The sequence below is a fragment of the Numenius arquata genome, chromosome 16 (assembly GCF_964106895.1).
Source record: "Numenius arquata chromosome 16, bNumArq3.hap1.1, whole genome shotgun sequence".
Taxonomy (NCBI): Eukaryota; Metazoa; Chordata; class Aves; order Charadriiformes; family Scolopacidae; genus Numenius; species Numenius arquata.
Genome location: NC_133591.1, coordinates 5,164,259 through 5,179,608, shown reverse-complemented (window position 1 = coordinate 5,179,608; position 15,350 = coordinate 5,164,259). Strand labels below are relative to the sequence as shown.

General features: G+C 42.7%; 2 protein-coding genes across 3 annotated transcripts; both read left to right on the top strand.

Moving 5' to 3' along the window:
* Positions 1-99: 99 nt before the first annotated feature.
* ARPC3 (actin related protein 2/3 complex subunit 3) lies at positions 100-5,441 on the top strand. Its single transcript, XM_074159436.1, has 7 exons — positions 100-201; positions 1,403-1,502; positions 2,603-2,679; positions 2,971-3,039; positions 3,328-3,454; positions 3,993-4,087; positions 4,905-5,441. The coding sequence occupies exons 1-7, from the start codon at positions 196-198 to the stop codon at positions 4,965-4,967; spliced, it is 537 nt and encodes a 178-aa protein (XP_074015537.1). The 5' UTR covers positions 100-195; the 3' UTR covers positions 4,968-5,441.
* Positions 5,442-6,657: 1,216 nt separating this feature from the next.
* On the top strand, positions 6,658-14,097 carry ANAPC7 (anaphase promoting complex subunit 7). 2 transcript variants are annotated; one of them, XM_074159438.1, is made up of 11 exons: positions 6,658-6,758; positions 7,599-7,785; positions 8,112-8,231; positions 9,052-9,163; positions 9,414-9,567; positions 9,678-9,820; positions 10,092-10,209; positions 10,648-10,844; positions 11,106-11,330; positions 11,757-11,907; positions 12,764-14,097. In XM_074159438.1, the coding sequence occupies exons 1-11, from the start codon at positions 6,658-6,660 to the stop codon at positions 12,951-12,953; spliced, it is 1,698 nt and encodes a 565-aa protein (XP_074015539.1). In that variant the 3' UTR covers positions 12,954-14,097. The 2 variants fall into 2 exon arrangements, with proteins under 2 accessions (XP_074015539.1, XP_074015540.1); XM_074159439.1 differs by lacking the exon at positions 11,106-11,330 and having other exon boundaries at positions 12,764-12,953.
* Positions 14,098-15,350: the final 1,253 nt, after the last annotated feature.

Genomic DNA, 15,350 nt, shown 5'->3' with positions numbered 1-15,350 from the left:
CGCCCCCCGGCTGCTGGCCGTGCCCCGGCCGAGGGTTGCCTCCCGGGGCGGTGCGGCCGCCGGCCTCCCCCCGCCCCGGCTGCACCGCCTCTCGCCGCCTCACTTCCTGCGACGCCGGCGGAGGAGGAAGGTTGGCTGCCAGCTCCTGAGCTCCCCTCCAGCCCGGCCCCGCCGAACTCCCTCCTGCCCTTCGAGATGCCGGTGAGGGGTTTGACACCCGGGGCTCGGCCAGACCCCGGTGGCGGGGGGAGAGGGCGGAAGGGCCGGAACCGAGGGGCGGAGGGGCCGGGCCGGCGAAAGGAGGGCGGCTGCCAGCCTGGGCCGGGGGAAGGGGGGCTCTGCCGGCCCCCGCCGTGGGCAGCTTCGTGGGGGAGAAAAGGGGCTGCAGCTACGGGGAGCCCTGCTGAGAGCAGGGAGTTGCTGCTTATGGCAGGCTGCTGCAAGGCCAGCGCCCTCCTCTTCCTCTTCCTCTTCCTCCTGCCCTGCTGGGAGGGTGGCAGCCCCCGGCTCCGGGGAGGGAGAGGCTGCTAAAAGCTGTGCTTTGCTTTGCTCAGGTTTTGTTCACGCCACCTTCGTCTGGTTGAAATCAACTGCTTTTCTGCTAGGGGATGCTAACCCCTTGCCGTTGCATCCCCCTCTCCCCCCGTGAAACCTCGGCGGGGAGGAGGGGAAGGCTTCCCAGCGGCCTGGCACGGCAGGGTGGGAATGTCTAAACCTAAACTGTTGCTAAAAATCAGTTTCTCAGGAAGAATCTTTCAAATGCAGAAAGATTTTTATTTTTAGACCAGTTTTAAGAGTGCACAGAAAGGTCTTTTTTATGAGTTGTGTGAGTATGTGTTAGGCCTGGCTTTATTTATTATTATTTAATATTATTAGCTAGACATGGAAATAGAACATAATCTTTTTTCAATGACCAGCTAACTTTCCATGAACTGTGCGGTGCCCCGTACCGAGGCGGGAGAGCGGGGCGGTTCCCCCCGGCGCTGTGCAGAATGGGGTTAGGCCGTCTCTTTCTCTCTCTCCCTCCTCTCCTTGGAGAGAGAGAGAGGTGGGGGACAGCATCTGTCGTTTGTCTCGGTGGCCAAAAACCAGCCAAAAACCATCCAGCCCAAACCACGACAGCAGCCTGGGGCTGCAGCGACCTGCGCAGACCAGCCGGACCGATTTTACCCTGTCTCCTACCATAAGTGGTGCCAGTGATGATATGTTCATGGTCTTCACCAGAGTGGTGCTGAGATCTGGGCCTAATTAGAAAATAGCAATTGTTTGTGCAAGGAAAGATTGCGGGAAGCATCACTAATGAGCTAGACTCTGACTCCTGTTTGATGAAGACCCATGATATTGGACATGGAAATGTCTATTTTCAGTAGTATTAATAACCAGCCTTCCCCCCTGTCCGTAGGCTTACCACTCAACTTTAATGGACTCCGACACCAAGCTAATTGGGAACATGGCGCTGTTACCCATCAGAAGCCAGTTCAAAGGCCCAGCGCCTCGGGAAAGTAAGTTTCTAACAATCTCTGAAAACCTGCCTGCGTACAGCTTGTCACCATCCCGGGGTTTGCTCCAAGCCAGCCCTAGCAAGAGTGACGAGAGCAGCCACAGGTTGGAAATGGAGTGCTTTGCAATTTATAGAGGAGGAAAAAAGTTTTCAAATACTTAAGTTGTGCAAATCATAGAAAATAATTATGCACGGACAAATGTGCACCATGCTGAAATCAGTTGTTGGAGTAATTAAAGCCTATGGTTACTGTTCTCGCGCTTCCTCCTGTGTCTCACTGTGCTCTTCAGCGGGTTTTGAGGAGGACGTGGCGGTGTGAACCCTCTGCTGTCAGAGGAAGTGGAGGTTTCGCTACAGAGAACTTGCACTTTGGGGCCGTGGCTGAAGACACTCGGCTGCTCTGGAGGACCAGGAGTAGCACAGGCAGCATTTTAGGGTAGGGGACTTCAGAAATTGAAACGAAGTTGCAGGCATCCCAACAGAGTCCACAGGCAGCCTGGGACGGATTCCCCTTCAGCACATGAAGTGGCACTTCCAGGCATGATGTCCCCCAGCAGCGTGGCGGTTTGATGTGAGAAAGGAAATATAAAGGAAATCCTTCTGGATTTAAGCAATCTTGGATAGTAGCAAAAGCAGGTGAAAGTCACAAGTAAGCTTGCCACTATGTGTCCTGCTCTGCCTCCTTTTCTTTGAAGAGGATAATGGAATTTGTGAGGTTGTGGTGTTATGCTTTCTCCAAAAACATTTTTGTGTCCTGAGAAGACTTTTATGCTGTTAAAATTCTGGTGAGTTACTCCACTGGTGGAAAAGTGGGGAACTGCTGAATTGCTGCCATTTTTGAAGTCAGAAATCATGTGGGGAGGAGAAGAAGGGAGTTAAAGCTCCTGCTAAGAGCAGGAACCTTAAATATTATGGTCTGAGCTCACCAGTGTTTCACAGGACAACGGGTGTTTTCTGTTGCATAGTGTTGTCTTCTGCTTTCTGTAAATACCAAGGTTTTGCCTTTGCAATAATCCTTAGTTATGTATTTCAGTGAGTAAAAGTTATGGCCAAATGTAGTATAACGGTGCACTGTTTAACTCTGTATTTCTTTTTTGCTAGCTAAGGACACAGATATTATAGATGAAGCCATCTACTACTTCAAAGCGAACGTTTTCTTCAAAAATTATGAAATTAAGGTAATTTTTTGAGATGCTGTGCATATAGCACAAAGAAAGTTCTTTAGAGGGTTGGTGCTGTGAATATAAATTTAGTTTCAATGAAATAATTGTACTAGATAACAGAAACTCCTCTTCCTCCCACTTAATTTTTAAGGCTGGGTAAATATCATGAATTGCAAGTCCCTCTCCCATGGGGAAATTGAAGGCCAAAATGGCTTGAACTCATTCTTGTTTCAAACTTTTTTCAGTTCCATAAAGTCTCCCTTAATCTCAGAGTGGCTGGGCTCTGTGCTTACTCTTGTTTTGCAGAATGAGGCTGACAGAACGCTGATCTACATAACCCTCTACATTTCTGAGTGCTTGAAAAAGCTGCAAAAGGTAAGAAAAGTGAATTTCTGTGCAGGAGGGAAACTGAGTCTGTTCTGGGGATTGTACTCGGGAAAGGGTTTGCTGATATTCTCCTCCCAGTGGCACAAATAATCCTGGTTCACCCCAGTCCCAGCCGTCAGAGCCACAGATACTTCAAGGCTGTGGATCTCCAAAGAGATGTTGTGTTGTTATTTTTGATGAGTCTTGATGTGTTAGAGATCGGTAAAATATTTGGGACTAACACTCCGTCAGCTTTTGGTTATAACCGTTAATCCATTCTTTGCTTGGTTCTTCCAGTGTAACTCCAAAGGCCAAGGAGAGAAAGAAATGTACACACTAGGAATCACTAACTTCCCGATCCCCGGGGAGCCTGGCTTTCCGCTTAATGCCATTTATGCCAAACCTGCCAACAAACAAGAGGAAGGTAAGGCTAATCCAGGACCTCTGAAGGCTTCCTTTGGCTCATACTTTACTAGCTGCATTTTTGTGACTGCAAAATTACTGTTAAAACTGCATCTTCTAAATTTGCAGTTCCTTCTTCTGAGGGCAGCAGCAGATTTCCAGACCTCAGGGGCCCAGTGACTCCCCTGGATCCATAGATCCCACAGAATAAATTAATAGGGGGTCTGAGTCTGCCTTTTGCATCAGAATAATCACTAGCTAAACCCAGAAATGGAGCCCAAGCCAACTGCTGCTCTGGCAGAATAGGAAGCCCATAATAATGAGGAAAGGTAACTGAGAGAAGGAAACAGTTTGGATGATCCCTCTTACTGGTACAAATATCATAAAAATCCCAAGTATGGCTGTAAATAGAGCAAACCAACTCTGCCAGCCAACGAGTACCTGCAGATGTGACAGCTTGCTTTCTACTTTAAGCAGTAATATTTGATGATTCCCTGTTAAATTCAGTTTGACTTGGTGCTGTTGCAGTTTACAGTGGTTTTTCCTGGGCTGTGTTTCAGAGGTGATGAGGGCCTACCTGCAGCAGCTGAGGCAAGAAACTGGTCTTCGCCTTTGTGAAAAAGTATTTGATCCTCAAAGTGACAAGCCTAGTAAGGTAAGAGTTTAGCACCGTCATCACAGATTGAACAAGAGGTTTGGTGTGTTTTTTGAGAAATGTGTGGAGAGAAGTGAGGTGATGGGGTGAGGGATCAGGTGTGGGTAACTTTGGCGCAAGCTCCCCCAGTTTTACAAGGCTAATGCAATAGCAGGCTGCAAGTTATCAATAAATTTAACCTGTAATGTGGTAAGACAGCAAACGCCAATTTGGGTTACTGTAAAAAGCAGGGCAGTGATAAGTGGCGTCTGGTTCATCTCTCAAAAGTATTGCGCATCTGCTTTTGGTTAGGTTTTCAAATGGAAATTCACAGGCATGAGAGGTGCTGTTTATCTTCCCAGGCAGTTGTGATTCGATAGCTTCTTTGAAGTGGACCTTTTTGCCTCACATCCGCATTAAAAAAAAAAAATCTAATCAATGCATAAATTGCCTCTTGCCCGTTCATATGTTTCATGTGCAAATGTGACTGCATTTAATATTGAAAATATTTAGACTAATTTAGTTTCAAAGGCAGAGCTTTCTGATGCATCACTTGTTTATAATTATATTGGAATAAACAGCAAAAATAAAACAATAGAAAGAAGATAAAGTAGAATGTCCCGCTTTAATTCAGAGTCCTTTGTTATAAATTCATGGGGTCTGTTCCTGTCTCCTTTGCCTAAATTCCAGTAGAAACCAGTATGGATAACTGTATGTGCAGAACTGGGGGCCTTAACTTTTGTTATTTGTCAGAGGTTGAATACTTTGAAATCACTGTTTTGCTTTTTGCATGGAAACTGCTTTTGCGTGTTTTCTGACTTTGTACTCCCTTCTGCAGTGGTGGATCTGCTTTGTGAAGAGACAGTTCATGAACAAGAGTCTGTCAGGTCCTGGGCAGTGAAGAGGCAAAGCAGCAACAACATTAAATGTTTCCACAGCAAGGTGTATAAAGTATTTTGCCTTTGTTTTGGCTACATTTTGTACCAAGGAAGAATTAAGTGCTTATGAAGAAAAAAAGGAAAAAAACAAAAAAAAAACCAAACACAAACCAGTCAATGAGGGACAGAGGGAGGGAGAGCAAAAAGATAAATTTGAGTAGTGTAAGCAAATATTATTAAGCTGGTGCTTAATAAGTGGTTTCTAACACACTGTTTCAGATGCAAGCTGCTTTATTATCAGTGGCTACAGCTAGCATTTAAAACAGGGCTTGTATTTAAAGAAAAACAATGGGCATGCCTGTGGGGCGGGGGGAGCTGTGTAATTGCTCTACTGGCTAGAGTCTCAGTATCGAATGTCCACGGAAAATGTACCTCTCACGCTGTGTTGTCCAGTGCCGTGATTTTTACCTTGTTTTCAATAAATTTAGCTTGTAATTAACGTGGTAGCTCCTTTACGTCTTGTGGATACCCTGCAAAGAAATCAGAGTTTAGGGTTTTTGTGAAAAGACCATCATTATTGTCTAATGGTAATCGATAGGAAGTGGATCATTCCCACCAAAAACAGGGGGTTGATGCAGGGGCTGTAATTTGTGGCAATGTACCTGGTTATTTAGCAGGTCTGCTTTGCAGAGCGGTGCTCCATCCTACTAAAATGCCTTCAAAGGGCAACGCAGGCAGATAGCACAGCTTAGTCTGAGGCTGCCTTTGCCACGGCAGGTTCAGTCCAACACAACCATCACACGATACTGGCAAAAGCTGTGACTGTTTTATTAGCGAGATGGCTTCTTGAAGAACAGCAAATCCAAGTTCGGTTTATTCCAAGTTGTCTCTTTCCTTCATGGTAATACTTGTTTCGCTCTTGCCGTACAGCACCAACGCGCTTGTTGCGTTACCTAGTCTGAATTCCAGTGCCAGCCATGCTTTGCTGATGGCGGGTTTGTTTGTCGAGAGGTGCGTTCCACTCCAGGCAGCAGCAATGGCCTGTTCAAACTGAAAACTCCCACTGACTTGATCTGTAGTAGTAACAGGATAGTTTGCATTCTTTTTGTAATAAAGGAGGGGGAAGAAGTTTGATTCTGATCTCCTTTCAGTCTGTACCTTGCAGTTAAGGATGGCCCTAGTGAGGCATTTCCCCTGGTTGTGGCCCAGAAGAAATCTAGGTTTTGAGGGGTCTTTCTCCTTAGTTACCCACTTTTATAGGCAGGAGCTTCATTATCTCCAATACCTCCATCACATTTAGCTGCCACATCCAGGAGAAAAAGGGCAAGATTCAAGACCTGTGCAGACACGGAGCGTATGTCTCTTCCATAAAACGATACTGGACCATGAACAGACCCCTCCATTCCTCTATAAAAGCTTGTTGCCTCTCTGAGGCGAGCCACCTCCCTCAGCAGTAACCTCCGCCCATCCCGCCCCGCCACTGCGCAGGCGCGGGGCTGCCGGGGGCCTGGCGCGGCGCGCACCACCCGGGGCTGCCCTCTCGTACGCCTGCCGCGCCGCGCGTCTGCCATGAAGGCAGTGCCGAGGGCGCCTGCAAGCGGCGGCGGCGTGCGAGGCCCCCGCGGTGGCGCCATTTTGGAGTGCCGGCGGGTGGCGGCGTTGTCTTTCCCTTTGCCGTCCGTCCCCTCCGCTCTGCGCCTTCCCGCCGCCGGCATGAGTGTGGTGGAGCACGTACGAGAGATGGCGGCCGCCGGGCTCCACTCTAACGTGCGGCTCCTCAGCGGGCTTCTCCTCACGATGAGCGGCAATAACCCGTGAGTGGCCCTCCCGTGAGAGGGCGCGGCGGGCTGGCAGGGCCGGTGGTGCTGAGGGAGAGAGAGGCCAGGCGGGAGCTCGCAGGGTGTCAGCGGGTGAATTATGAGCAGGGAAGGAGGCAGGCTCGCTTGTCGAGCTGTCCCTCCCGCCGGGCTCCTGTTCACCCGCCTCTGTCCGGGGTTCATTATGGGCTGCGCAGCCTGGATCCTCTGGGGTACCCGGTACAAGAGCGTCCTGGCAGACACGGAGCGATTTTCTCTTTCCAGGGGTGCCCTGTGTAGGTCAAGGTTCTTCCCGTGACTCAAGTAATTCCCTTTATTTTTCAGGACTTTTCTGTAAGGTATCATTTTGCGGTTTGAGTAGCCTTTGAGGAACTAATTAAAGCCAGAATTCCATTCCGAAACGCTAACTCTTCAACAGTTCTGCAAACATACTGGAAGTGTCACAAAAAAACGTACAAACGTGGATTAGGACCAGGATAGCTGTACAAGGAGCTGAGTTTCCTTGTAAGCTTGAGTCCATTCAAATGAAATGTGCTTTCGTGGAGGTTGACAACGCGTGGATTGTTATGAGGAGGATTGGGCTGCTCCGTTATGATAACAGTGGCCAAGCTGTTGATGAGGTGTCAGGAATGGCTGTTAGGTTTGTTTGTGTACAGATAAAAGAAATTGGCAAGATAACTTGAGAGGAGATAGTACCTGTTACTCAAGGGCCCTTCCAATACAGTAAAGAAGGAACAGCAGTTGGAAGTTCAAGCCAGACAAACCGAAGCTACGATTAACTACGGATCCGTAAGGATCCGTAGTTAATCTCGGTCTTTCTGTTTGCATTTATTCTAGGGAATTGTTTTCACCATCTCAGAAATACCAGCTCCTTGTATATCATGCAGACTCTCTCTTCCATGATAAAGAATATAGAAATGCTGTAAGTAAGTATACAATGGCCTTGCAGCAGAAAAAAGCATTAAGTAAAACTTCAAAAGTAAGACCTTCTACTGGGAATGCTGCTTCAACTCCCCAAAGCCAGGTATTTAAAAATTTACTAATGTGCTGTGTAAAATGATCATGTTCTTCCTTTCAGTTAATGTTGCTGACTCAATATTATGGTATTAGATTGTGGATTTATCATGTCAAATAAACCTGACATTTAAGGCTACTTCATTTTGAAAATTCCAGTGTGGTGTTTTCTAATGCAAAACTTAGAACATGAGAATTTTTTGTATGTGTAGTTCATGCATTTTTTTCAACATAGTGTAAGCATTTAATGAGAGAACCTTGTTCAAATTTTCTACTTGACTAAAAAGCTAAATGACTAAAAGCATTGTACTTTAAAGTTTGGTTTTTTTATTTCAGTGTTTACCATCTGAAATTGAAGTGAAATATAAAATGGCTGAATGTTATACAATGCTGAAGCAAGATAAAGATGCCATCGCTATTCTTGATGGGATTCCTTCCAGACAGAGGACCCCAAAGGTCAGTTTTGGCAGACTTTTGTCACAAGTCTTTGGTCCGCATATCTTGAATCTCTAGGCCAGTGTTTGGTCAAAAAGAACGAAGCCTATAGGTATAATGGCATTGTGTCTTGGTATTTGCTTTTGTATTAGTTAAATGTTATTTGGAAACATTTCCTAATGTTTAAATTAGCTTAGTTTATCTGGCCTCTTTTCTTTAAAAGCAGACAAATTTGTATTCCCTTTGTTAGAAAGAATTTTTTAAAAAGTGAGAAGAGTTAAATGTTTGTGTGCATCTTTATTAATTTGCGTGAATTACCTGGTTAACTCTTCAGTACTGCACACAGAAGGTACAGAATGTTCCTTGTGTACAGGAATGAAGAAACACTATTTTTTTGGTTATAAAAGTTTATAAAGTATGTGTATATCCATACATAAGGCTTGGAGTCTGTATCATCCATTCTGTAGTTCTTTGTGTGTTATCATGAATACCGGTGTGGAGAGATGAACTCAAAGAAGGCTAATGTAAAGGATACATGCGGGTCCTTCTTGGCATCGTATATAAATATATAAACGCTTGCCAGTCTTTTGACTTTGTATATGCAAAACACTGAGACTTCGAGATGCACTGTGCAAATACAAAAGAATGTAAGACTCAGAAAGAAGAAACAATTTTGATTTTATACTCTGTGGAAGGTTACAGTGATCTCAGAAGAAGAGCAGGTAACTTTGTCTTCTGCCCAGAACAGGAGGGAGGGAGGCAGGTGTGCTTTTGTGACCTTTCTTAGTGAGCCTTTCTCCTTTCTCATATTTGACTCTACCAACATTTCTGTTGCTTGTAGATCAATATGATGTTGGCAAATCTATACAAGAAAGCAGGCCAAGAACGCTCGTCTGTTACGAGTTACAAAGAAGTGCTGAGACAGTGCCCTTTAGCACTTGATGCCATACTAGGTAGGTGTCTGCACACTGTTATTATTTCAGTAGTAAACAGTGTTATAATTTGAATTATGCTTGAGACTAGGTAACTGTCTTACATTTGCATGTAATATGTAATGCCTACATTATACAAATTTTAAAAAGCATTGTAACAAGCTGCTTGTTTATGCTTGTCAAGGGATGGAGTTTCTGGTCTTCAGACAATTAATTTGTATTAAAAGCAGTTTCTGGTGGCTGAAGTTGCTGTATGTGCCGTCCTGAATAGGCTTGCTCTCGCTGTCGGTGAAAGGTGCGGAAGTGGCCTCTATGACAATCAACGTCATTCAGAGTATTCCTAACTTGGATTGGCTTTCGGTGTGGATCAAGGCATATGCTTTTGTGCATACTGGAGATAACACCAGAGCAATAAATACCATTTGGTAAGAGTTCAAAGAGTATGATGTAATCAAATAGTATATTAATATTTATATGTAGTTACATTAAAAATGGCATTGTATAAATAACACTTGCTTTTTTTTTTATCTTAAAGCTCTTTAGAGAAAAAGTCATTGCTGAGGGACAATGTAGACTTACTGGGGAGCTTAGCAGACCTGTATTTCAGAGCTGGAGATAATAAAAACTCTATTCTAAAATTTGAACAAGCACAAATGCTGGATCCTTACCTAATAAAAGGTGAGTAAATCCTAAAAGAAAGTTTACCTGGTGTAATGATGTGGTGAGTAACATCAGAGTGGCAGCTGCACGCGGTCAAGCGTGCAGTGGAGTATTGTGTGTTGTTGTACCTGACTTTCAAGTCAGAATTTACGTTCCGAAGCTGTGTATCTTGAGCAGTTACTTGTAGTTGCACAGTTTAAAATAGGTGTTTGGGGTTTTGTTTTTGTTTCTCTTGCTGTGAATGAACTTTCCATTTCTTGATGGTTGATCTTCAAACGTTTCATTTTAGGAATGGATGTATATGGTTATTTATTGGCACGTGAAGGTCGACTAGAGGATGTGGAGAACTTGGGCTGCCGTCTGTTCAATATTTCTGATCAACATGCAGAACCCTGGGTGGTATCTGGGTAAGTTGTTTTCTTTCCTTTCCTTACCTCAGCTCTTGATTTGCTGCATGCAGTGGGTTACAGTTGATGCAGTGGATTCAGCTTTTTTCTTCAGAAGGTGCTTTTCTCGCCTGCCTGTTATGTTCTTGGGGTAACTTAAATTGGTTATCCATAAATGTGTATTTTGGTTATTTTCTGTATGTTTAAATCTATTTGAGTTACTGCACCTGTGCATTAATAATGATACATTGAATAGCTATTACAATTAATATACATACTGCTTTTTTTTTTTTAACTCCTGAAGAGAGTTTCTTCCGGGATACATATTCTTGACTTCAAATGCAAGAAGTTCAACAGTTGCCTGTAATTTTTTCTTCTTCTTTCTGCTTTTAAACCTCTATGAATGTGTACAAGCACCGCAGGCAGTACATGTTTACAATCCATCTTGTCTTTCCATAGGTGTCATAGTTTCTACAGTAAACGATACTCTCGTGCCTTATATTTAGGAGCCAAAGCAATCCAGCTTAACAGTAACAGTGTTCAAGCTCTCCTGCTGAAAGGAGCCGCTCTTAGGAATATGGGCCGAGTACAGGAAGCAATTATACACTTCCGTGAAGCAATACGTCTCGCACCTTGCAGGCTGGATTGCTATGAAGGTGAGTGAAGTGAAGCTTCTGTGTAGAACTGTGTGCCATTTTAATATTTGTGTCCAAGTTTCCTTATCTGCAAGTTTCTTCGATACCTTTTTAAAACTGTTGGGTATAGAGTCGCGTTCTCAATTTGCAATTTGTCTTTGCTTATTGGAGCGTCAGGTGTTCGGAGTCCGAGTGCTGCTAAGTGCAAAATAGTTGAGAACGCGCAAGTGTTTTCGTAGTGCTGACTCGGAAGCTGAAACGTTCTCCTTTTTATATCATCAGGTCTCATCGAATGTTACCTGGCATCCAGCAGTATCCGCGAAGCCATGGTTATGGCAAATAATGTGTATAAAACTCTGGGAGCAAATGCACAGACACTCACTCTGTTGGCAACGGTCTGTCTCGAAGACCCAGTCACGCAGGAAAAAGCAAAAACGTTATTGGACAAAGCGCTAACGCAAAGACCTGATTACATTAAAGCTGTGGTAAAGAAAGCAGAACTTCTTAGTAAGTTCCTTTTTTGTTCCCATGTCAACTTATTTAAAGCATACTGTTTTACGTGGAAGAGTGTTCTGCAGCCTCATCAATGCGAAGAATGGAACAGTTGATGTTACAGCCCAGGCATTTATCAGTTCTATCCTAAAGGAAAAATCACAGGAATTAATTGCATTTAGCAACTGATATTACACCAGCACTTAAAACAATTGCAAACAAAATGTTTTGATTTCAAAGTATACAAAATCCTGAGTGTAGCAGTTACTGCAATAAAAAGCCATTGTTTAGAGTTAATCTTGCATATATCACCACTGTCCCCCATCCTGACGGTTTTGAAGGAAGCAATATCTTGTGTTATGATGGCTCTTTGTGTACGCTCTGACTTTTTATAGATTTATCTAAACTATTAATTAAAACTGTAGTTTTGCATACAAACAGGTAGAGAACAGAAGTATGAAGACGGAATTGCTTTGCTGAGGAACGCACTGGCTAATCAGAGTGACTGCGTTCTGCACCGAATACTGGGAGACTTCCTTGTAGCTGTCAATGAGTATCAGGAAGCGATGGACCAGTACAGTATTGCCCTGAGGTAAAGCAGAGACTCTGACATTGCAGTATAATTTACGAGAACCAGTAATCAACTTGTCTAAGTAAAAAGTTGAGCCACTGATTGATTGGGACGTGCATCAGAGGTAGCTTTATATCATTGTCCCTTAAAACACACAGAAACCTACAAGTGGCGTCCTGTTAATGAATTAGTTGGTCATAAGGCTTTGAACTGAGAAGTGCAAAATTTAGGGACTGCGTTAATGCAGAGCATGTCACTAGGTGTGCAGTTCCTTCGCTAATGAAAGGATTAAGGCATGGATTTATTTATAGTTATTAATTACTATATAGTCAGGCACCTTAAGATCCATTCCTTTAGATGAGAAGGTATCAGTGAGCTATTAAGTAAATTTTCATAGTGTGATTCAATTTAACATAAACTTAATGTTATTTTTAGGGTGTTACCATTTTAATGTTACCATGTTTTGATTTCAACAAGTTAAATTTATCTTAAATCTAGGACATTATGTCCACTCTAAGCTTATATAGCATAAGTGGGTCAGCTGGTTTTTCCTTGCATATAATATATTTAGTCATAGTCATTTAAGCTTTTACTGTTTTTCATGTTATTCTGTAATTAGTATTGTCCAGAATAGTGTGGTAAGCGCATTCTTGGGGATCAAAATTGTTTTATATAAAAGATTTAATACTCAGTGTTACAGTCAGCCTGAGGTGAAGTTGCATCATCTACTAAATTGAACTTCTTGATGATGATAAAACAGGAAGTGCAGACAAAAAATGAGGTTTTATTTAATTTATTTCTTTCTTTTTACAATAATGTCACAAATACAAGGGGAAAAATGTTTTAGGACAACGCTTTCTCTTTTTACTTTCCTCAGTTTGGATCCAAATGATCAGAAGTCACTAGAAGGAATGCAGAAAATGGAAAAAGAGGAAAGTCCAACCGATGCAACCCAGGAAGAAGATGTGGACGATATGGAGGGAAGTGGAGAAGAGGGGGACTTGGAAGGCAGTGACAGTGAAGCAGCGCAGTGGGCAGATCAGGAGCAGTGGTTTGGCATGCAGTAATGGCCTCTCGTCACGCTGCTTGTTTTGGCACTTGAACATACACCACCAGGGCCATCCTTTCTTGAAGAACATAAACTCGGGTTTCTGCAGTAACAGAAAAAAAAACCTGTTTTTTTTCTTTTTTTTTTTCTCCTTAAATATACTCTGAAACCATTTAATAGTTCTATGCATCTCAATACCATGAAGATTCTTGATGCTTCTTATTTATTAAGTGTAAGGGACTAACTGTACTGGAGGTTATTTGCAACTTGCCTTTCAAAAAATTCCTGCTAAAACTAGAAGCATTAGAATCTGAAGTGTGTAATAAGCCTGGTGTTTATGATGAAAACAATGTCTACATTCTGTCCAGGGCTAAGTGTGCTCGATCGATTTGTAAATACAGTGGTTTGTACTCCTTTGTGGAAAAGGTCTCACTCTCTTGTTTGTGTGCTGCCGTTTGGGCTCACGTTCCTGTTGAAGTCTGGAGGAGCTGCTTGGCTGTGCTGAAAGCAGAACTTTTTTCTTGCTGGGTTTATTGAATTAATTTGTCTTTTTATGAGGCATTACACGTGCTGTAAAGGAGAAGTTTGGGACGCTGGGCAACTCGGACTTGCGGACACTTTTGTAGCTGACTGATTTCTATGTGTACGGAATTGAGCCAGTGTTGGAGAATTACAGTCATTTCCCCAATCCTTACTAACCCCTGTAATCACTTAGTCTGTACATGAACATTTATTTTTAAATGCAGTTTAGTTTTATTTCAGTATGTTACTAAGAGGTTTTACAGTGGTGACTCAAAGCACTTCGCATTCTGTATACAGCACTGACATTTAAAATGATATAAAAAGAATTCATCCCTCTTCACTTGCATTGCTGTAGAAATGTTAAATTATGCAAATACACATATTGTCTTGGTTTTGCCATGTTTATATACTTCATGTTTCATCAAGTAATATTTGAATTCATTTTTTCTCTCACCTTTTGAAGCAAAGATTCATGTACAAATTCGCAACATCAGCATTTCAAGGCTGAGCTTCTTTGTGTAATCTAGAAACCGTTTCAGTTCTGTGGGCTTGATGCGTGGGAGGAGGAATTACTACTTGCTCTTATTTTTCTTGCAGTTCTGATTTCCTTACTCTTTACTAAAACATGTATTTTTGTCTTTATATTGGCAATTTAATTCCTTTTATATTTATTCTGTTACCACAAGTATGCTGGAGCACACAGACTTTTTCTACAAAGCTAAACAAGAGTTTTGAGTATCAGTTGGAGGGAAAATGGCTGTTTGATAGAAATACATGATGTGGAAAACAAGCTTCCCCCCAGCTGTAGATGTATAATGCAGGTAAGGGTGAAATATCTCTCCGTGATGGGCATTGTATCAAATAGGAAAACGCACAACAAGAAGAATAGGCAGATTACTTCAATTGGAGTCTTATTTTGGAAATATTTCGGTATGTCACATCTTACAAAGGAGGAGTCTAATAATTTATCTATTTTTAAAAAAGACAACAGCTGAGTATCTGTTCTCTCTGGAATTTTGTGGGCTTTAGACTTTCCAAAACATCAAATTGAGTTACGGTTATTTGAAGACTATATGGGAAGAACAGAAAAGCATGTGCTGCTGTCTTGGTGATTGAACTGGCAGAGGCTGTTGCTGCTCTCTCATGAAGCAAATACACCGAATGGCTGTATTTCCATTGGAGCAAACATTTTGTTAATTGCATTCTGGTGGATGAGAGGCCTGATCCTGTTCTTCTTTTATGAAGAATCTGTTTATATCAATACCGTGTGATGCAGTGAGTAGATTTCAGCTCGTTGCATGTCTTTCATAATAGAAAGAAAAATGCATGTACTAGCAAATTCAAAGCATCTCTTTTCAAAGAAACCTGCTTTGTTTTCTTCTCACACTTGAGCATTCATCAGATTGTGTTCTGCATCTGAAGGCTGGGTGGCTTCATTAGCTTTCTAGTTGTATTCTTAACCTCTGTGGTGGATGAAAGAATGGAGTTCTTGATGCTATTAAACTAAAGAAAGGATGCATTTGATTTTGATAAGTATATGACGTATGTGATGTATATTTTGCGAGCTGCTCAGCCATTTTATTCTAATGAGTCCTTTAAACAGGTCGTTAATCACAGGTGGAAACCACTGGCCTTACACATTTCTCTGAAACATTTAAATAGAACAGGAAATCGGAGAACCGCAGTTTTACTAAAACCATTCTGCAGTATGTTTGTAGATAACCTGATGATATCTCCTTTTAGAACAGATGGGAAACTAAAACCACTTCAAGATGAGTGTGCTGTAAAGAAAACATCAGAGTGCTATGTGTGGCTTTAGCAAACAAGTCCAGGTACATCTAAGAACACCTTAAGACAGCTGCCAATAGAATTGTGTCCTCGGTGCTTTGCTTTT